The sequence below is a fragment of the Neolamprologus brichardi genome, chromosome 3 (assembly GCF_056152115.1).
Source record: "Neolamprologus brichardi isolate AB-2024 chromosome 3, ASM5615211v1, whole genome shotgun sequence".
Taxonomy (NCBI): Eukaryota; Metazoa; Chordata; class Actinopteri; order Cichliformes; family Cichlidae; genus Neolamprologus; species Neolamprologus brichardi.
Genome location: NC_142106.1, coordinates 36,380,546 through 36,402,364, shown reverse-complemented (window position 1 = coordinate 36,402,364; position 21,819 = coordinate 36,380,546). Strand labels below are relative to the sequence as shown.

Sequence of the window (21,819 nt, the reverse complement as noted above, 5' to 3'; positions counted from 1 at the left end):
GCAATATTCAAATGTCAACAGACTATATTAGTAAACAGTTTACTAAGGCTTCAGGAATGTGACCCAGTACATCTAAAACAATGTTCCCTCTAATTTTTCATGTGTCTGAGTGAACACACAAACTCCCTGAGCGATCCCTTGGACCACTGTGAGCAACAGTAGACGTGTGCACTGCGGTCACGGCAGCATCGAATCCATCCAAGTTACATGGTTTATTAAAATAATCAAATTACAGCATTTACATTTATGTTAGACTACTTTTAATTAACTGCTTTAGCCCACTTACAATGAAAATTAAAAACAATATTGTTCATGACCTGTATAGTATGTTAACACTATTGGAAGTAAAAATAACTTGAACTCCAATTTTGAAAACACAACTTTCTTTTTTTTTTTCTTCCTATAAAGCTCTGACTTGTATTATGAGTATGAGTCTGTGGTCTGGGAGAGAGTCTTGTAACTCTGTGTCTGCAAAATACAGTATATAATGACCAATGTTGGGCAATTAATTATATAGTTGCTTCTTCAAAAAAGTTACTGAGTTTTGCAAACAAAGTTTTTTGCAGCTGTTTACCTAAAAATGCAGCCAAGGTGTTTTTTTAAATAAACATTTCAAACTATTTACAGAACAATCAGCTGTTCTGCATCAAATTTGATGCCACACAAATTATTTGTGCCACTCCAAAAAATAATTTCTGTCCACTATGAGATAAAGGAGAACAACAGCCTGATACCTGCAGGCCTGACAACAGGAGATGTATCACTCCTGTAACACCTGTAACATTCAGCAGTCGCCTCATTGTTCTGACACACACAACAAAACTATTAACTACACTGCACACTAACTACACAAGATTTGTGCTAAATGTCGCAAGTCGCATGTCTCTGACATCTCTAAACACTCCTAAACTTCCCCCCTTCCTAAATATCTAAATGCCATGTTTAGGAAACCAAAATAATTTTTTGATTTTGGTTTGGTTTTACGTGGCCTATCAACACAATTTAAAAACTGGCATAAATTCCACACTTTTTCCGTCAATTGTTCCGTCTGTCCTGCTCACATCTCCAATGGTTGTACACATTGTCATTAATGTGGCTTTACTCCACATCAGCCATGCTGCTTTGCTAGCTAAAACACCGGTGTCGGCACATAAGCCTAGCCTGTCAACCACGTTGATTAGCTGCGAATGTGAATCGCATTATTGGCTGGACTATGGGATAAGGTGGCATTGTTCTAATCCCATATGGGAGCAGCCAGTCACTGACTAACACTGCAAAACAGAATTGTTAACGTATTTATTTTAATTTCAATTCAGGTTAGATTTCATTTCTGTACGCAGAGACCGTGCCGGCAGTGCGCAATTGCGCACGTGCACAGCTTAGAGGGAACATTGTTCTAAAAGTAGGTTATTTATGTAAATGTAATTTCAGTTTGACAAATACTTTCAAAGTAATTATAACATTGCAAATTATTTTGTATAATATTTTGCTTTATACCCAGCCTATTTTATGTCACAGTGAATTATAGATTTGCCATGCTAACTGTGGCAGCTAACAATATCAATAGTCAAATATCAAATGTCCATAGCTCCACAGAGTATGGTTCAGTCTGTTGATTTGTTTTACTTTTTAAAACAAAATGTCAAAAGGTTTGAAAACTATAATGATATAGCATGGTCACAGTGTCCATCTTTTATATACAGTTTGTGGTTGTTCAGCATGTCAGGATAGACGGGGAACAGAGCAGAGCCATTTTGAATGTGGACCTATCGTACACATTTCAGCTTGTAGTAGTCATCTGTAAAAGAATATCTTGGCATGATTCACAGTTGAAACTAATCCTTATTTATTTAGTTCATCCACTTTCAGCGTAACATACTGGGCACACCCCAAGTATAACAAAAACGCACATGCTTTTTGTCAGCTGGGCCAGTTGTTTCATAATGGGTCTTTTAACGTAGCTTCTTTGGAACAGACTGAAAGAATTTGGCCTCGGGAAGAACAAAGGCAGTGACACTGATTACTGTCTTTGCAGTATGTTCCCATGACGTCAGGGGAACGTACTTTGCATACATTTCCGTAATTGTTTCACTCAAGTTATATTTACTCATTTAGAATTTATGCTAGTTTTTAGGTTCAGATTGTGGTATAATTTGTTTACCCAGTGTACTTTTTTTTTTTTTTGATCATATTTATCATGTTTTCACGGATTTTGTAGAAAAGGGGGAAAATACAATAGTGCTCATTCACTAATTTGTTTTGCTGACCACTTACATTCAAAAAGTAATTTTCTTGTGAATTGGTTTTTAATCTGGTGTTTATGTTCTTTATTTGATCTATATATGTTCCTCAGTTGACTTATTAATTTCAAGGAACCTGAAACAGTACACAGTGACTGTACTTTAAAGGTCATATTATTACAAGCTTCTTTGCACTTCATTTTGAACATATCCTGATCATCGCTGTAGTAATCAGTAGTGAATTTCAATTTTTTTAATTTAAATATTTAAAATAATTAAATTGCTTATGAATTCATGCCATCTGTTTTTACACATTCAATTCTTACTAGAAACTTAATTCCTGAATGCACAGTGGCATGTCTGTGAAAGATCACGCATGCCGTCATTTCAATGAAAGCTTTTGTAAAAATTTAATTCAGCCATCACTCTCGTGTTGGGAACGTCTTCACTCCTCTTCTTCTGATGCAAATCCCTGCTCATTAGCTTGTTGCTCCTGCTCCGTCTGCACCCGGATTGCAGGAATCGTGATGCACCTCTTTCTTGCCAGGGAGAGAGCGATGCCCTTCTCGTAGTAAGCGCATTCGTTGATGAAGAAAGGATAGAGAGGTTCAGTGCCTTTATACCTCACTGTTTCTCCTGAGAACGTCTGGAACAGCGGGTCTTCAGGGTGGAGCAGGCAGAAGTCTCGGTCCTGTGAGGACAAGCAGATGGGTTAGGTGCTGAGCAGCACCTGTTGGATTTAACAGGATTAACCATAAATACATAAAAGTGCCATAACAAAGCTCCAGTGGGTTAAAGTGCAATATCATTAAGTGATGCTAGGTGCTTATTTTAAATGCAAATAAAAAATCATATGTCATATGTCAGGAGCTAAATTTAAGAAGTGCAGAACAGTTTAAAAATACAATATACCAGACTGATAGTTATGCAACCATCCCATTCTCAGTAAACATCTCTACCAAAGCCTCCTCAGGTTGGTTGTGTTGACAGATTTAATGAAACTCCCAGACATTTCCAGCACATTTTTATTTTTACTTCAGCTTTTTTAATACGCGCAGTCAGCTTTTTTTCTTATTTCAGTTTTCACTAAAGTTTCTTCAGTTGACTAAAGCTTAAAGCAGTTTAATCTATGTCGTCCACATTACACATTTCCCTTAAAAACCACAGAATGAAGTATAATGGATAAAGACATTTATTTATTGCGTTTATTTATTTTACTATTGAGGTTGGCATTGACCCAGTCAGCCTGCCTTTTAGCCACATGAATTAACTTAAAGTTGTTAATTTTTAATCCGGTCACTTTTGGCCATCTTTTTCCGTTTGGATTCCAAATAGGTGAAACAAAGATTTCAACTTAACACAAACCCTTGACAGGTATCATCTCTGGGACAAAGCTCCTTTCATAAAAGAGGCCTCACCTTGTGTTGTAATTGTTTAAGTAAAAGAAAACGCGCACTGACTGAATGAATCACTTCTGGACAGCAGGTGTGGCGACAGGCTAAATATAAAACTTGATTCATTCTTGCACAAACAGCTTTTGAGTTCAGACTGTGATTATTTTTCTTGGGACAAAGGGCCTTTCTTCTTCTTCTTTGTTTGCGTTTTGTAAATGTGTCGTACTTTATTGTTATAAAGTTTATGTTTCTGATGTTATGTGCGCCTCTTCATACTTTACAGCCTCCGTGGTTATGTCTAACTTACATAATTGCTTGGCAGTAATTCAGTGTTTTGTTCTGAGGAGTTTTTTGCTTTTAAGTGAAGGTATCTCAGGCCGTACCTGGAGACAAGGATGAATGGCTGCTGTGATATTGCGGGTCTCGCTGTCTCTCGGGTAGTCGATGTGTTTAACCATGGTGAACACGTCCACAAATCCTCCCTCAAACACATTACCTGGTAATAAACAGAGAAGGTGGTTGAAACCAACTGAGAGCCTCAAAGATGCATTGTTTCAGCTCAGCTCGTAATATGTCTATAAAAATGTACCTGAGTTAAAGAGGCGGATCCAGTCGAGCATGTGCTGGACACCCACTTTCATTGCTGTATAGATGTTTGACCTCACCACGCCGTGGGGCTGAGGGCCGATCTCCATGGCTGCAGATCAAGGATTTAAATTGAGAGTTATCACGCACTAATACCACTTTTGACTAGACTAGATTTATAAAAGCTGTAAAAACTTACCAAAGCCATGTTTTCCCAATGAATCAAGGGAATAGGACTCTTTGTTGGACACATCAAAATGTAGGAATCTCATTGGTGTATCTGGCATCTCCCTCTAAAAAAACCCTCAAATTTTAGCTCACAAACATGCAGGGCGCAAAGATTTCACTAAACTAAGGAGCTGGTTTACTCACTTGCAGGTGTCTAAATATGTGCAGGCAGATCCAGTCACAGTCAGAGTATCCGATGAAGCACAGGCCCATGTTGGCAGTGGTGTTGTGGAGGTCGCAGACCAGATCCACTGCCTCCGGACTGCCCTTGGGTCCTAGCAGGGCGTTCAGCTCTCGGGACCTGATAATCTCATAGGGGGCCATGTCTGAGAGGGGACCACTGGGGGATAAAAAAAATACAAAATAGCAGCCCGCTCTTTGATTTTACAACTGACACCGTGAGTGTTATCTCTGATCGCTGCCTTACTTGAGGGTGGCGTGGGTAAAGCAGCGGTTCAGATCAGTGTCTACGTATCGGCGACACTGCTGCATTGCCCGCGGGTTTGACAGCACCAGCAGCACCAACGCAGGCTTCGAGTCCTCCTCTTGCTCTTTCTTCATAACTTCTCTCTGCAGTTTCAGCAGCTCTCGCACCAAATACACACCGGACAGCTCGTTGCCATGGGTACCTCCACACACGGCGACCCGGGGCAACCTTGGCAAAGGCACCACCTGGTCTACCTCCATCTGACTGAGAGCTGAGAGACTTTCCTGACTTATTGAACACTGTAAAGGGACAATTCCAGCTTAAAGGCACTGTACTGTAAATCAGCACTGAGATCCAAGCCTCTTAAGGAGAAGCTTGATGTAAATCAGGGTGAACTGCCAGCTCAATATTCACAAATTATAGATGAATGAACGACAAGGAATCACACTGTACATCTTACCCAGTCTACCCCTCGCTGTTACCTTTCTCTTCCCTCTCCCCCTGCCGTTTACCCTCTTGCACCCTCTCCCAGGCTTTCATGCATTTTCACTGATTCAGCATTCCCATCCCTCCCTCTGTTCAGGCAGTTGCTGCCTGTTATACAAACTCTCACCGTTTCTCAACCACCTCCTGTCCACTGCACTGTACCACACTGTGTGGTGGGAAAGGGTGTGTCCCGAGTGTGATGGAGTGTGTCGGTCGCTTCCTGTAGTCACAGCATCAGTCAAGTTAGATGAGCTGAAAAGCCCCTCCCCAGCTTTCCCCGTATTCCCTGTTTCTCTCTGCCCTGTGTATAGGATGGTAGGTTCCAGTCTGCCTTTCAAAAAAAAAAAAAAACTGGCTAAAAATAAATCTGCTGGCATGACACAGCAAAGAGAGGCGCCTGTGATGTGTACAATAGAAGAAGCAACTCCTTTGGGAGCAAGCAGGAGATTTAAAGGGAACACACAGGGAGGCGGACTATTTATAGACAAGTACATATAAGAAGTCAAATAGATTTTCTATTATCGTCAGGTGGCTTTTCAAATACATATTTTCTGTATTTCTTTCTCTCTTTGTGGATAGTATACAAATTTATGAATAATTTTGTAATAGTTTTTACTAATTGTAAAAGTAGCTCAATCAGAACTGCGCTTCAAAGTGTTTGGATCAATCAAATGGGAAGGGACAGATAATTGTCACGCTATAAATGTAAAGAATAAATTTAAAGAAAAGACCTTTTGTTGGTGAAAGGTGATGAAAAGTGTAAGAAGTGTACATGAAAACTCCAAAAGCAGGAAAACCCCCACAGGAGGCTTGTTTTTACCCCTCTCGCCAGCGCTACTATGAAAATATACCAGTTTTGTTAACAAGTGGTTCATTTGGCTTATTTCCTCAGAGGGCATTTAAAGTCCAGTTTTATTTATTTTTATCAAGGTAACACACATCCATTCTGAGGCAGGAAATTTTGTGGTGAGTAGCACCCTCTAGTGGACAAACTATATAACAGCATGCCTGTACAAAGCACAATTTTTCCATTCAAACGTGATATTTATCAGATAATATACTCAGTGCTGACCTGTCAAATACACTAATCTGCTCCTCAGACTTTAATTTTGAACCTTTACGTGTAATTTGCGTTGCCATTATGTAGTATACATTGTGACTGAAATCCAGACTTTGAGCTTTAATTCAAGGGGTTTAGCAAAAGTTTCTTGTTTAGGAATTACAGCCTTACATATAAAACACAAAAAGTTATATAGTAACCTGGTCAACTGACTGAATGAAGTCTATTCCCGTATTATTTCTTTACAAATTAAACACATAAAAGATCTGGAGCTGAGTCCAAGTATTGAACTAGTGCTTGGTAGCTGTTCACTGGAACTTTAAATACAAATTCAAAGAGATGCAAGTGGAAGCAGCGTCATTGGGCTGAAAATCCCAAATAAACAAAAACACCTTCAGGATCAGCCAAAGCTTACACTGTGCACTTCAGTCACTTCCCCTTTCATTTAAAATCCACTGTGATAATGTACATTTAAAAGTTACCAAAATAAATAAATAAAACTATGTATCAATGTGTTTTAAAAACTAATTTAGTGAACCTTAAGAATGAAAACCTGGAAATGCAGATTTTAAAAAAAACAATATAAAGGTGCTGTTTGACATTAGAGCATTTATTTCAGTTTTTCTCTTTGTTAATACAAAATACTGAACAATGCCACGTCCCTCGCCCATCTGAGTCAAGTACTGAAACTCCCTTTTTTTGGAAAATGAAGACAGCCTACCAACATTATGAGGAACCAAAAATACAAGGGAAAAAAGTCAACCTTACTACTACAATATGAATTTCTATACATTTATAAAATCAGTTATTTGCAATGATTTTCAATTCTTTATTCTTCACTTTTTAAGTACACTTACAAACAAACAAAATTATGAAATGCACGCACACACTCACACACTCACACACATACATATATCCTGTGTTTTTGGTGTCAACATGTAGTTGCATATGTATGAACATGTATTTTTTTTTAATGTTTTCTTCACTCATTTGTCTGTTTTACAGTCAATACAAGAGCACAGCAAGTATCCTGCACTACTTAAAACCATTTTTTGTTTTGTTTTTTTGTTTGTCTTTTGTTTTGTTTTGTTTTACAGTAAACTTTGTTACCGTTCACTTGATTAACAAAATGTCAAAATATTATTCCAGCATTGTGAAAAAAAAAAGGGTAGTTTTATTATTTATTATTAAGGTAAACAGTTATAATGTGAGACAATTTGCAACAATTTTCCCCATTTCTTAATTACGTCTTCATATTTTGTACAAGAAACCAGCTGCAAATGTAAATATCGTATCCACTCAGGTGGGACGTAAATACAAGTGCAGGTTCTTCATTTCTAAGGCAAAGAAAGGGTTTTTTTAGGCCTTGTCACACTACAATTTTCACTGTCATACTTCCCACTAGGCCTTGGTAAAGAAAAATAACCTATTTATAAACATGATAGTGTGAAAGGTCATCTTTTTTTAAAGCACACTGCACTGCACAGGGGCCCTGTTGTCAAGTGATGGAAGAGCAGATAAGCAGTCATACATACGAGCACGCTACAACTTTCACTTCATTACGTTAAGACACTAAATCAGAGATTAACAAAAGAAAACTTGCTAATGTCTTGAAGGCCACCAGTTGACAGTTTAATGAAAATTACTTTTAATCATACCTGTATATAAATGTATATATTAATCAGGTTTTACCCCCCCGCCCCACTTTTTTTTTTTTTTTAGTTATTACCAAAGCAGACAATGCTATGGGTGACAACAGGAAAAACAAAAAACAAAAAATAAAACCCGAATCACCTCAAATCAAACACTCTTGATCTGAAAAGACTGAGCAAACTTGATTTGGAAGCACTGCTCGTTTCACATCCTCCCACTCATGCTCAGCGGGACAAAAGAAAAAAAAACACAAAAGCACCCAAACAGCAAAGAAATTTTCATTCCAGTCCTCTCAGATATGTGACAGCAACGAGGGGGAAATCAAATATGGGACGAGGGAGAGAAAACCCTGCTCTCCCTGTGGATCAGACAGCAGTGACCATCCTGGAGATCTCTTAGAACAGAGAGCAACTGGAGGGGAGCAGCCGTCAGAGAAGGGGAACAGCAGGCCTTTGATGGTGTCTCTTCACGGCACTTTGCAGTCAATGCCAAGATCAAAAGATGTTGGGACAGCTCTCCCAGCTCCCGCGCTCCTTAGCTTCCCAGTAGCCTCCCTTATAGATGTGAATCTCCTCACCTGTGATTGGGTCCTCGCAGCGCTCGAACCAAAGTGCAAGATAGCTGTCATGAGGTGCGCCTGAAAGACAGGGAAGGACAGAGGGGGGGAAAAAAAAAAAAAAAAAAAAAAAGATCCCCAGAAAGTTAATGAGCGTCTCACTAGAGCAACATGAATTTACACATGAAATGGTGACAGTTTAATCGATTTTTATCAAAAAAAAAAAAGAAAAGAAAAGAAAAGAAAAGAAAGAAAGAAAAAAAAAAAAAAGGAATACTTGCCTTTCAAGGAGGGATCAGTAACAGAGTCCTCATCGACAGCTTTTGGAAGACAAAAGGAGATCACAGAGAATCGTTTTACCCCTTTGTTCCATGATTTTCCCCATGCAGAGAGGAGAGGAGTGAAGCACAAACAAGTTCGATTCTAACCTTCTTCTGATTGACTCGAGGTGCGTTGGCTTGCGGCCTCCCTCTCTCTCTCACGGCGGGCGGTGCGCTGCTTCTCCTCCAGCCGCTGCTTCTCGGCATTGGCCTCGTCCCAGCGACCTTCCTCCATTAAGCGCTGGTCAGGCCGGCGTCGGCTGTCCGTGGGAGCCACGCCCTCCTCAGGCTCGTTCAGGGTCAAGGCCAAGGCAGTAAAGTAGTACATGGTTTCTGCTCCATCGCTGAGGAGGATGACAGAGCACAGCAGCGCTTTCAGTCGCACAAAACTACACCCTGATACTGGTACTGATGCCATCCATGTTTAGGTCTAATGTTTATTTCTGCTTCAGAAAGCTGTGTGCGCACCTCTAAATCGTAACTAATGCATTATGGCCCGGTTTTACTTTTTAAAACAGCACTTACGGTAAAGGGTTTCTTCTCCACAACTCTCTGGCTTTAAGGGTCTGATAGACCGTCTTCTGTTTGCCCTCAGTGCCGTTCTCGCCTCCTCGGCTGCTCTGCATCACCTTGGAGAACTCCATCTTCTCGTCCCATGTGCCCGACAGCACATAGTGCGCCTTTCCATCTTTATCCATTACCACACCTGTAACCTAAAAACAGAAGGGAGGGGAGGTTACCACAGAGAGCCAACGGAAGAGTAGAGCATCATGATCCATCGAGCACAAGCACAAATTTTACAACAGCAGTTTGGTTAAAATCATAACACACCGTAAGATGTTTTATTTTCCTGCTAAAGGGGTTTTTTTGTCAGAAGGAAGCAAAAAAGGAGACTGTAAAAGCAGCTAACACAATCAAATAATGTCATAAAGGCAAAGAAAAGCCTGTATATTAAAATTTGTCTGTTGGTTCAAACTTGATGCACCTACTGTGTGTGAGTTTTCTTTCAAAGCAAGTCAGAGAAAAACAGACTAAATCTATTCAGGTCTTCTGCATCTTTCTCACCTTTCTGGCTACATCCCTGGAGAAGTAGCTGTAAGGAGCAAACTTTAAGTGGCAGCGGTCTCCGGTGGTGTGGTTTACTACGTCTATCTCACCAGACTGGAAGGGAAACACAGGGATACACAGTGAGGAAGGAAAAATCACAAGTGGGGATGATATCGACTACATAAAAATTTTACGTCACACTCAAGTTAAAATGCTGCAACGCAATGCTCTTACTCTACTTTTTATCTGTAGAGTAAAAATTAGAACTGGAAGCAAAGAAATAGGGTATTTTAATGCTATGTGATGGCAACCAGCCATGGCAAATTCATTTATATAGCACATTTCATTACATGTGAACTCTTTGCGATTAACCAATAAAAAACAAATCAGACTTTGCAAAGAAATAAAATACACGGTAACACATACAAACACACAGAGTAAAATCCCGAGTCTGTCTGTGAAGGCAGGCATAGTTGCAACTGACCTTTAGGTCAGCAGGCAGCTTGTTCCAAAGAACAGGCGAGCACTAACAGAAAGCACCCTTAGCACACTCGAATCTAAATCTGAGAGGAGTTAGAAGAGCTGCTCCTGATGACCTGAGAGGTTTGAGGTTTGACCTTGTTATAGACACTAAGCAAGTCAGAGGTGTACCAGGAGGCCTAAAGACGGAGAGCTATATTAACAAAAAGGACTTTAAAAGGTAATTCTGTACTGAACTGTAAGTGAACTAAGTCACCGGAGTACAGATTCCTGGGTTGCTTGTTGTGTTTTAGAAAAATAGTCTCTGACAACAAATATCTATTTAAAAACAAAACAAAAATACAAAAATTTAAAGAGTAATGGACCAAGGACAGAGCCCTGAGGAACCCCAGATGCTACCAAGTGAAACTTGAAAACTTCTAAATTTTAGATAAGAGAAGAACCAATCGAGAACCTGACCTGTTAAATTAAGTTAAAGCTGTTAAACAAACTGACAAATAAATGGGAGGGCAGTATTGGGAAGGGCACCCTGCGTAAAAATCTGTACAGAATGAGTTATGCACATCTCTGATGACTAACATGTACACGTGTACATGCAGGAGATTAGATAAGTGTACGGATGTGCTGAAGTAAACCTTTTCAAAAGTTTTCTGTGTGTTTTGTTTTTGGTATCCACCCTGCATATTAATGTAATTGTGAATCAATGCAGTGATTAAAGGCGTCAGCAACTCTATTCAAATGTCACTTCTTTGTTAAAGTTACTAGCATGAAAACTTTTTATTGTCTCTCCATAAAAGACATCATGTCAATCATATCGTGGCAAAGCTGGTTGTACAAGATAAACCCATGTTTATTTTTCCTTGTTAGGAGCGTCATAACAAATCCTTTCTTGCTCTTCATTCCTGCCTCCTCTGCAGATCAGGCCTGCAACGAAGTGTCCGAGCGTCTCACCTGATCGATCCAAAGTTTTCCGACAATGATGTTGTGCACCGTGGTGTTAACTTTCTTCCATGTGTAGTGATTATTGCTCTTCTCAAAGACTGCATGAATTGTGCCTGTGACAAAGAAAAGAAATATAAAACAAACTAAAAACAAAAGCAAAGAAAAACCTTTGTTCATTAGTAATTACCGTTTTATGCTTCAACTAAAGAAAGGTGTGGGCTGGTACACTCTTTAGTCACTTATAAATTCTAATGATAGTTGTGTGTACATCTTTTGTCCTCGACACTATGGAAGACTGGTATGCTTTCTTTTCTAAACTAGCTTGCCTCTTACCCAAAGGCATAATGGAGAGGTATTTCCCCCTGAACTTGCTCGCAACTGTGATTTCTTGTCTCAACGTCCAGCCACGATCAGAGATAGCATGATGTGCAGCAGCAGGTGGGTGGTGACTCACCTGGAAAGAGAAAATGTTTTTCAGATGCAACAAAACATCAAGTCCTATTCTTTGTGAGTCTGAGTCATCCCTAATAGGTGTGACTGACATTTAGTCTCATAAATCTGACATGTGACATGAAAGCTATTACACACACACACACACACACACACACAATAAACCTCCATTTGATTTCCTCCTCTACAAATAATCTATTCAGGATCAACCAGTGACTTTAGATTGTTTTAGGTTGGTGTATTTTACGACAAGAAGGGGCAGAAATATGGCACTTTGTGATTTAAAAAAAAAAAAAAGTCGCCACTTCATGTCTCCATATTAAAAAACTAATAATAGTAATTCTGGTTCCCTGCCAGCATGTTCAACCCCAACTGCGCAGAAAAAGGAAGCAAGATTCTCTCCTAATGCCAAGTCAGTGGGATTTTTTTAATTCCTCCTTTCTGACATTCAATCTCTCTCTTGAGTTACACTTCTTGGTTGGAAAACTTCCATTCTCTTGTTTTTTTTCCTCCCTCACCTGCTCACATAGGGAGCGGTAGCCACTTTCTCTCTTGCGGTCCAACTCATACGTTTCTCCCAGCAGAGGGTTGAAAGGCTTTCCCGTGCGGTAGACTGTGGTGGAGTAGGCAGACACTGCGAAGGCGGCCACGTAGCACATCTGCTCCAAAGAGTTCTGACACTTTGCGGCCTTATCCAGCAACTCGTGGTACTCGAGGTCCTCAGACAACCGCTGCAGCATGGAGATGGGCTCATTGAAATTAACCTAGAAAGCAAAATGATTGAAATTTACTTTTATATTTGTGTTATGTATTAATTCCAGCAACGAACGTCACACATGGCTAAGATGTGGGTCTGAACCTGATTCAAAAAGCTAGACTGGGTAGAAGTGACCACAGCCTGATCTGTTCAATTCGGTTCTATACTGTCCTGTGTGCATCTGCAGCAGTGCACTGCTTCCTTCTGGAGCTTTGTTAGCACAGAGGAAGCTAATAGCAAAGAGTCAGCAGTTTTTGAGCCATTTCACACTTGCTGCAGTAGTTTGTGACTTAACCACAAACTGTGGTCAGGTTTGTGTTCCCTCTTCACTTCTTGGAAAGTTTTTATTACGCTTTCGGTGACCTTAAGAGTTGTTGTCAGCATATGCATCTGTCTCCACTCTGCTACACTCAATGTGAGCGAGGCCCATCACACACACTGACACTTGCTATGTAGTGTCACTTCAGTAAATGTATATATGTGTAGATTATTAGATAGGTGCAGGTATGGTTTGGGTAACGTCTTCTGTTTGGAAAGACCAAATAGAAAAGCTTTTAACAGAAAACCTGTATTGCCAATTTCTGAAAATCTGCTAATTTAGCTTTTGGCTTAAGCAAGACCCAAGCCATTTTCTAAACCACAACCATAGATGGGTCAGCAGTGACCTGGCGGGTAGTGTTGCTAAGCTACAGGAAGTCGACGTGTGTCAAAGTATCTCTGTAATGTGGCAGAGACAAAACTCTTTATTGTTAGAGTGGGGGCAGGGCGACACAATGGCAGTGATAAGTTGACAGAACAAAGCCAAATCAAACATGTGACCATTTATCTCAGCAGTGATCAGTCTGACAAATCAGTTTGTCTGGACTCTTATAAAAAGCCGTGATGGTAGCTCATTTTAGACCCACATCCTACAAGTGACCTACAGTCTACAAATAAACAAAATCTGGGCAGATTTGCCGATAAAGATCTTCAAAAGCTCTCGCAGAATGCTGACAACCCTTACACCGAAAAAAGGACAGGGATCAGTATCTACGTTCCAATTTCGTCACACTGAACTGACTGCTGCCAGACATTTTGGAGGCACTGCGGTGGCATTTAATGACGCGGTTAGCTTATCGTAGATTTTGTATTTTTACTGTAAACGCACACAAACCATATTTCCAATGTGGTTTTAACTTGGGGTAGGAGGGGTGTTAAAAGGCACCCAAATCTTTCATTAATTGAATATTATGAGTAAGACACAAATATTTTAACACGCAAACTCTTTGAGTCTGACTGTCCAAAATGAAGCTGATCAGACGTCTTCTTCAACAGGTGAACAACGAAGCACACATGGAAGAACAACAAGCTTTCAGTAACTCTGACTGGACGTTCAGTAAGAACAAGAAATCCTTACAGGCATCGGGATCTTAGACAGCTCTTTGCCGATGCAGTTTTTCATGATGCTCCAAAGGTTGAGGGAGTAGTTTGGTTTGTCTGGGATGCGTGTCCGCCTCTTCTTTAAGGGTACCAGCTCCTGGGAGGGGGACTCCTGGTTCATCGCAAGAGGCTCCTCGTTAAGCTAAGAAGCAGAAACGTTTATCAATATAACACGGAAATGTTTTTGATTTATTACCATAGCAACAAAATCATGTATAAAGAATATACATACAACACCTGTCCTACTGCAGCTTTTCATTCAGACTGTGTTATTTTAAAAGATGGGATACAGCATTATAATAAGATTTCAATGATTCGGACAGAATGAGGCCTACCGACTGATCATCTGCACACAATTCACTATTGAGGCCGCTGATATTACTGCTTGACCTTCTGTAAGAGATAAAAAAAAAAGCAAATAGATTCTGTTAGTGACGTGAACGTTACTAGTTAATCAGGTATTTTGACATATGAGGAAAGAGAGGCTTAAAAAAATGACCTGACACACACACACACACACGCCAATCTGTCATTACACAATTTGATTGACTTAAGATAAATACATACAGTAATGTGATACAAGGAAGTGGTCTAAATATATAAAAACAAAGACAAGCCACACACAAAGTCTTGGGGAAATCCCCCAACTAACTCCATCTGTCAATCTGTACCGACGGGTAAAGGGTAAAGATACCGACTTGTGAAACTGGGGGTCCGCAGGTACAGTGATAAACTCGGGGGCTTCTTCCATGGCATCAAAGAACTCATTGTCATCATCCTCATCACTGGCCTCACCTTTTCCTGGCCCAGCAGCACCTTAACACAAACAAACATCTAAGTTTTCCCTATACAGAAACTTAAAGATGATTCTCCAGGTATCACAAAAACAATAAAACAACATGTAATATAGAGCAGGTGTGTCAAACTCCAGGCCCCGGGGGTCTGTGTCCTGCAGGTTTTAGATGTGTCCTTGATCCAACACAGCTGATTTCAATGACTAAATTACCTCCTCAACATGTGTTGAAGTTCTCCAGAAGTCTGGTAATGAACTAATCATTTGATTCAGGTGTGTTGACCCAGGGTGATATCTAAAACCTACAGGACACCGGCCCTCAAGGCCTGGAGTTCGACACCTCTGATTCAGAGCATTTAAAGTGTTAAAACAAAAATTTAAAACAAACAAACAAACAAAACAGGAAGTTGCAATTCCTCACATCTGGTTACATGGAATCAGAATCAGGTAATCACTGGTACTGCTACTTGTAAAACTTGACTTAACATTTACCTGATAATTGCCAGTGGATTTCAAATTGGGGTTTAGTCAATAACGGAGTAATTAAAAAGTTTAATGAGACTGAAACTGATAATGTTCTTTTAGTTTCACATCTTGATTCTATTTTTCTTGCTAAGTGCTTGATCACAAGGACTCTCGTATGTCAGCCACAGAAAATCTTGGTCACCCAGGAGTTAGCATCTCCCTGGTTCCCCTGATAAAAAGCCAATGAAATTTTTCACAGGCTCTTGGATTACCACTGAAAAATATCTCTGTGGGAAATGAGGTTTAATGAGTTTTGTTCAGAAATCGAAGTCGAATGCAAACAGTTGGTGGCCCCACATCTTTGATTTCGAAAGAGTTGTACGCCACATGTACCTGATAAGAGTTATAATAGTTTAGTATTTTATTTTCATTTCATTTTGACTTTTGGTTTTGAATTCAGTTTAATTTCATTTAGTTTTCAGAATCGATTTTCATGTTTCAGTTTAGTTTTTGTTGTTTGAAAAATTTGTTTTAGTTTAGTTTTTATTATTTTCAGGGTTAGTTTACTCTTTTTACTTATTGTATGGAGGTCAGAAGTAAGATTTACAAAATAAGTGCTGGTATTACAATAAAAACTTTCTGAAAACATTAACTCACACTTCATTGTTATCTTGTCAGAATCACAACTTACCTTTATTGTCTGGACTAGCATTAGCCTGTGCGGCTCCTCTGAATGCTCGCTCGAGGTGATTGTGCTGTTTGGCCAGTTGCTCTAAAGTCTCCTCCAGCCGCACTCTCTGCTCACGCTCAGCCTGCAGGGCCTTTTGCCATCGCTTGCTGTGAGTTTGTGCCAGCGTCAAGAAGTCTCGGCACGCCTGAGAAGCATAACATTGAAACACTTTTCAATGTGTTTCATTGAAAACCTGCGCAGTAATACATAGACAAGGTCTTCTCTGGTATATATACATTATATATTAAAAACTCAGAGGTCAACACACTGAAGAAGGATGTCAGACTTACATTGATCATGGCGTTAGAGGTGATGCGGAACAGAGTGGCTCTTTCTGTGACCTGGCGAATCTTATCCCCAGCCTCCCCAGTCAGACGTAAACCATCCAGTTCTGCTAATGACCTGAAAAAAATATGAACTTTGGATGTTTGGACAATATGTAGTCAATTTACACATCAATGATTTTATAACAGGACTCTTCTGCAAATGGTACAAAACATCTGAATATGGCACTGAATTACCAAACCTACAGAATTATAACTTCAAATTTAGAGCTGTTTTTTACCCCTCACATAGTAGACTAGTAGAGACATGAGGCATAAATGAGACTGTTGTCTGAAGATTAAAGCAAAGAGCAAGGCAAAATGGGTTCAAGTCTGACCTCTGGAGGGCAGAGCCATGCTTTGAGATCAGATCGTTGCAGGTGCTCAGATCCTCCACTTTGTTGCTCAGGGTTCTGAGAGCAGACTGGACTTCTGAATTTTGTGACCCACCACCTTGTGTGATGCGTGGTGACGATGAAGGGAAGTCATCGCCCGAGTCATCTGTTAGGAAATCAAACAAAAGCAAAGAAAAAAAATATCTGATTAAAAAAAAGTTATCATAATTACTCCCGTGAATTATTTAAATAAATAAATAAATACACTTTCTAGCCACTTTCTAAGTTACACTGTTGAACTGCTTGTTAATATCAAATATCTAATCAGCCAATCACATGGCAGCAACTGAGTGCATTTAGGATTGGTCAGTGCGACGTGCTGAAGTTCAAACTGTGCATCAGAAAGGGGAAGAAGTGTGATTTAAGTGACTCTGAAAGTGTCATGACTGTTGAGAAGATATTCAGTGAGCAGCTGTTCTCTGGACAAAAAATGCCTTTCTGATGTCAGAGGTCAGAGGACAGTCAGACTGCTTCATCTGACAGAAAAGCAACAGTAACTGAAATAACTACTCTTTACAAGCCAAGGTGTGCAGAAGAGCTTTTCTGAAGGAACAACACGTCCAGCATCACATACAAATGGACTCCAGCAGCACAAGATCAGGCCGAGTGCAACTTCTGTCAGCTAAGAGCAGGAAACAGGGCTCGCAAAATTTCAAAATCCCTGGTAGCCCTTCGGGCAGAGACTCTTCAGTTTTTTGTAGCCCAAAATAAATTTAAGTGGCCCGAATAAAAAAGAGAGCAATTTTTTGATTGATGTTTTGTTTCCTGTTTTGTTTCTGTTACAATATTATACATTAAAGTATAATATTGTAACAGAAACAAAACATTAATCAAAAAATAGTTGAAACACAAATTACAACATTGTATAAAAATTACAATCATCAACTCAAATACCTGGTTCTAATTGAACAGAAATTTCTATGAACTTGTAAGAACTGTGTAGAACATGAATCAGTCTGTGTCAGATCCTGAATTTGAAATTTCCACTGAAGTCACGGGTAAGAGGCAAGTGGAACCAAGATCTAGGCCATTTGCTTTTTGACGTTTGCAAAGACTGCTAAATTTTGCCAGTGGTAGTTCACTCTTTGCAACATAGTAGCTGTTCTAAACAGATTTTCAGGTTTATTTTTAGTATGTTATTTGCAATTGGTGTTTGTTCTGGGAAAGATATTGCAGACTGAGCAATAATGTATTTCTTGCATTTCTCATGGGTTCTAATGGGGGCCTTTCTTAAAATGACTGGTCCCAGTAACAAAGGCGCTTGTCGACTCAGAAATCGAGGGAAAACCAACAACACACCCGGGAGAACATTATGTTATTTACACAGGTGCACATAAGGGGTCCGCATGTGCGCATTCGCTGTCAAAATAAAAGACGCGCACCAGATAAGAAGTTGCAACCAGCGTTTGCGTCCATATAAAAGGCAGTGTTTTTGTCCGCTAGAGTGGGATTTTCACGGCACATTCTGCGCCACATCTCTGTGCGTTCATCATTTGTTTGAAGCCAGCTCACCTCCTGCAACCACTTTTCCGAGAATACGCGCTTCTTTTGTGGTTCGGACTCCTTCTGACATTTCTTTGGAGGTGGAGGAACATCACAGTAATTGCTTAAAGGAGCTTCTTCGACATCTTTAAGAGTTCTAAACAAATGGCTGTTCTCCTCCACAAAATCCTATGTACGCAAACACGCGTTGCAACTTCTTATCTTGTGCACGTTTTTTATTTTGACAGCGAATGCACACCTGCGGACCACTTATGTGCAGCCCTGGTTATTTAGCTCGTCATATTGCAGCCACAGAAATTATTTTGTCCATGAAACCATAAAGCTGCACTTTCTTTTTTCCTTATAGTCTGATTTGTCATAACTTTTCCGTTTTGTGGTAAGCTTTTCTTTGGCTGTCACGTCTTCACCCTGACCTGTCTTATTTGGCTCAGCAGAACTAAAATATATATCCTGCTGCTTTTACACACGCACTCACATAACGCTCAGCGATTCTCTGCGCGATCAACCTCTAACATGTTTAAGCTTGCTGCGGGAGATTTCACTTGTCATGTTTGCGTAGTAAGCTAACGATTGATAACACGACGTCAGAGGAATTGGTGCGCAAATTATCATCACTCACCATTTAGTGCTGTCGCTCTCTATACACAGTTCGCGCGATTGCAAAGTGAAAGCAAAAAAACAAGCGCGATTTCAATATGTCATATATTGACAGTGGCTCACCGATGCCAATGACATAATTACCCAGCTACATTTCCGAAAGAATGCAAAAGCACTGACATATATTTTTCCTTCCTATGATAGCCCAACGGGCAGGGCAGAGATAGAGTTTGGTAGCCCGACTGGCAAAATCGCTAGCCCCGGGACGTCGGGCTAGCGATTTTACGAGCCCTGGGAAACTGAGGCTCCAATTCACACTGGCTAATCAAAGATTGGGACAAACATTGACCTGATGAGACTTGATTTCTGCTGCAACATTCAATGGTTCAGGCCGCTGCTGGTGTTTTTACTAAAGGTCCCAGAGTGTGTTCCATAGTACCAACTGAGCATCATTCAAACACCACAGTCTACATGAGTATTGCTGCTGGCTATGTCCAACTCTTTATGACCACAGTGTACCCATCTAGTACACTGCCTGGCAGGATAACACAGCGTGTCACAAAGCTCAAAACATCTCAAACTGTTTTCTTGAACACGACAATGAGTTCGCTGTGCTCAAATGAATCCAATCACCAGATCTCAAGCCAATAGAGCACCTTTAGGATGTGCTTAAACATCATGGATGTGCAGCCAACAAATCTGCAGCAACTGTGTGATGCTATAATGAAAATACAGACTAAATTCTCTGAGGAATGTTTGCAGCACCTTGTTGAAAGGAAAAGGGGCGTCCAGCCCAGTAGACACAAGGTGTACCTAACAAAGTGGAAATGCGTGTAAATATGTACAGAAGCACTAAATAATTCCCCTTAAGTCTGTTTTACCTGACTCTGCCTGCATGCGGACAGCCTTGGCTTTGGCCAGCTCCAGGGCAGTGATCCATCGCTGACGTTCCACCTCACAGCTGGCCTTGAGGTGATACGTTTGTGCCCCTCCATTGGAGATGACAAAGTTGCAGGCATCATCCACAGTGATAGTAGCTGTAGCCAAGTTGATGGTGCCCCGACACGTGTGACCCATCTCTGCCTGAGTCCTAATAATCAGAAGAGCCTCATTTGACTTTGGGAATAAAAAGTAACTAAAAAGAAAAGAGAAATATCCTTAAACTATACCAGTGTTCTACAGAAAGGTGTACCTGTAGTATGACAGCAGCCCATTGCTCAGCACAAACCACCTCCGCTGATAACCCTTGATGTAATTTGTCCACTTGAACACCCATCCTTTGTATGTGTCTCCAGGAGGGGTGGGAGTGGGGGTCTTGGCTTCTGACATCACACCCCCTAAACTTAAGCTACAGACTGGAGGGACCTTGAGGGGGAAGATGGAAAGTTTTATTATTTACATAACAAGACTGGCTGATACAGTAATTCAGTGAATCAATTAGGAGCCAGTTCCTTGAATTCTCAGGTGTGACCATTCTCGGAGTTCCCCAGGCAAGGCTTTAATTTAACTGAAATTGCTTTTGCAATGTGGGTGCACTGGGTTTGGAATAATCTGGTTGAGGACTAAGGTTGCAAAAACAGCATCTTGCTTTAAATCACATGCTTTCATCCTGTTTTTTTAGGCCCCCGTGTGAAGCCTTCTGGTTAACATGTTTGCATTTCATTCACCTTCTGATTACCTTTTTTTCCCCTAGCTCTCGATGTCATTTGTCAACCTCTGCTTTCCAAGGTGCTATATAAATACAGTCTTAGTATTGTGACTTGTTTCACCAGCACAACAATGGACAGAACACGTTTTTTTTTATAAAAAAGTTCCACAAATGTAATTCACTGAGCTCTTACAAAGTAAATTTTAACAGTTGTTATATAACCTGAATATATAAAACACCTGAATATCTCTGGATTTTAAACCAATGGTCCAAATTTAATGTTAGTTTGAACTGTGTGAAGTCAAATTCACATTTTCTGAAATTCTTAAACACCAACAATTTCACTTCTTTTCATTGACTACAACCCTACTTCCACGCTGAAAGTCTTTAATATTGATTATTAATGAGTGTCAACACTGATCTTTGAGTGTGGAATGACAGGTCAAAGGTCGGCCGAGAAATCAATACATACCGACTACTCGTGACACGTTTTACCAAAAATAATTATTATTTTCGCCTGATGAAGAGATTAAGAGGGAACTGACTTGTGAATAAAAACTTTTAGTGTTATTTTGTCTTCTTACTGATAAATAGTCCAAATATTAACAGTTTTGAGTCAGATTTGAGTCTAATTCAGTCCAATTCTCTTTTAGGGAAAATTACTGTAATTTAAGGGGCAAACAGAACAACAACAGGTTTTAACAACAGTAACTGGATAAATAAATCAGATAAATCTGAACATACTGACGAACTTGACAACAGAGGTTAGCCTACATTAGCCCCAGTTAAGATAATGACAGTGTCGGTAACAACAATTCATCGCTGATAGGAGCTTAAAGTGAATAAACTCAATCTGACACGATTGTCCCAAGTTATTTAGCTAGTGTATGCATATTTAAAAAGCATTGCGAAGAAGAGCAAATGCTAAACATTGGCTTCATCACTAGCTAGCTTTCAAACTCGCCGATGGCTAAATGTTTACCTTGACGTGTCCAAAATGAAAGATCAGGCAACCAGCAGCCGGGTGAAGTCACTGCTAACTCTGATACCCATACGACACTGGCTAGCTGAGGAGGCTAACAGACCAACACAAGGCAGCTAATGGGGCAAACAAACAGACCGAAGACGTCGACGGCAACAATAGTGCGACTTTAAAACGAAGTGACAGCAACACGTTTTATTGCTGCCCCTCAATATTTGCGTGTATAAGGTTCATTCTACAGCTGCGTACACCCACAAATATCTATAGCTAGCTAGCTACATCTAACTAGCCTAATGTTAGCTCGCTGGTTACACCCGGTGCAGCAGTGCTGGGTCTCCG

The 21,819-nt window shown here is 40.2% G+C and overlaps 2 protein-coding genes across 4 annotated transcripts; both read right to left on the bottom strand.

Annotated features, from left to right (window-relative positions):
• Nucleotides 1–2,671: 2,671 nt before the first annotated feature.
• LOC102785851 (N-acyl-aromatic-L-amino acid amidohydrolase (carboxylate-forming) B-like) lies at nt 2,672–5,534 on the bottom strand. 2 transcript variants are annotated; one of them, XM_006807732.3, is made up of 7 exons: nt 5,488–5,534; nt 4,875–5,173; nt 4,592–4,787; nt 4,419–4,512; nt 4,224–4,331; nt 4,018–4,130; nt 2,672–2,931 (listed from the first exon to the last, which is right to left on the bottom strand). In XM_006807732.3, the coding sequence occupies exons 2-7, from the start codon at nt 5,132–5,134 to the stop codon at nt 2,686–2,688; spliced, it is 1,017 nt and encodes a 338-aa protein (XP_006807795.1). In that variant the 5' UTR covers nt 5,135–5,173; nt 5,488–5,534; the 3' UTR covers nt 2,672–2,685. The 2 variants fall into 2 exon arrangements, with proteins under 2 accessions (XP_006807795.1, XP_087695476.1); XM_087839350.1 differs by lacking the exon at nt 5,488–5,534 and having other exon boundaries at nt 4,875–5,374.
• Nucleotides 5,535–7,009: 1,475 nt separating this feature from the next.
• LOC102785564 (oxysterol-binding protein 1-like) lies at nt 7,010–21,803 on the bottom strand. 2 transcript variants are annotated; one of them, XM_087837215.1, is made up of 17 exons: nt 21,481–21,803; nt 20,043–20,215; nt 19,732–19,940; nt 16,694–16,856; nt 16,323–16,434; nt 15,994–16,177; nt 14,743–14,860; nt 14,380–14,437; nt 14,022–14,186; nt 12,387–12,632; nt 11,752–11,872; nt 11,428–11,531; nt 10,015–10,110; nt 9,475–9,662; nt 9,058–9,293; nt 8,911–8,949; nt 7,010–8,710 (listed from the first exon to the last, which is right to left on the bottom strand). In XM_087837215.1, exons 2-17 carry the CDS (start codon nt 20,177–20,179, stop codon nt 8,568–8,570), a joined length of 2,319 nt encoding a protein of 772 aa, XP_087693341.1. In that variant the 5' UTR covers nt 20,180–20,215; nt 21,481–21,803; the 3' UTR covers nt 7,010–8,567. The 2 variants fall into 2 exon arrangements, with proteins under 2 accessions (XP_087693341.1, XP_087693345.1); XM_087837219.1 differs by lacking the exon at nt 8,911–8,949.
• Between the last annotated feature and the right edge of the window lie 16 nt (nt 21,804–21,819).

What these genes read in the sequence shown, in the direction of transcription:
- LOC102785851 (XM_006807732.3), bottom strand. Translation starts at nt 5,134, where the DNA reads ATGGAGGTAGACCAGGTGGTGCCTTTGCCAAGGTTGCCCCGGGTCGCC. An exon ending in ACATATTTAGACACCTGCAA is followed by an intron (nt 4,513 to 4,591) that starts GTGAGTAAACCA and finishes GGGTTTTTTTAG; the next exon opens with AGGGAGATGCCAGATACACC. An exon ending in GATCCGCCTCTTTAACTCAG is followed by an intron (nt 4,131 to 4,223) that starts GTACATTTTTAT and finishes GTTTATTACCAG; the next exon opens with GTAATGTGTTTGAGGGAGGA.
- LOC102785564 (XM_087837215.1), bottom strand. Translation starts at nt 20,179, where the DNA reads ATGTCAGAAGCCAAGACCCCCACTCCCACCCCTCCTGGAGACACATAC. An exon ending in CCTCTAACGCCATGATCAAT is followed by an intron (nt 16,178 to 16,322) that starts GTAAGTCTGACA and finishes TATGCTTCTCAG; the next exon opens with GCGTGCCGAGACTTCTTGAC. An exon ending in TGGAGAAGAAACCCTTTACC is followed by an intron (nt 9,294 to 9,474) that starts GTAAGTGCTGTT and finishes CATCCTCCTCAG; the next exon opens with CGATGGAGCAGAAACCATGT.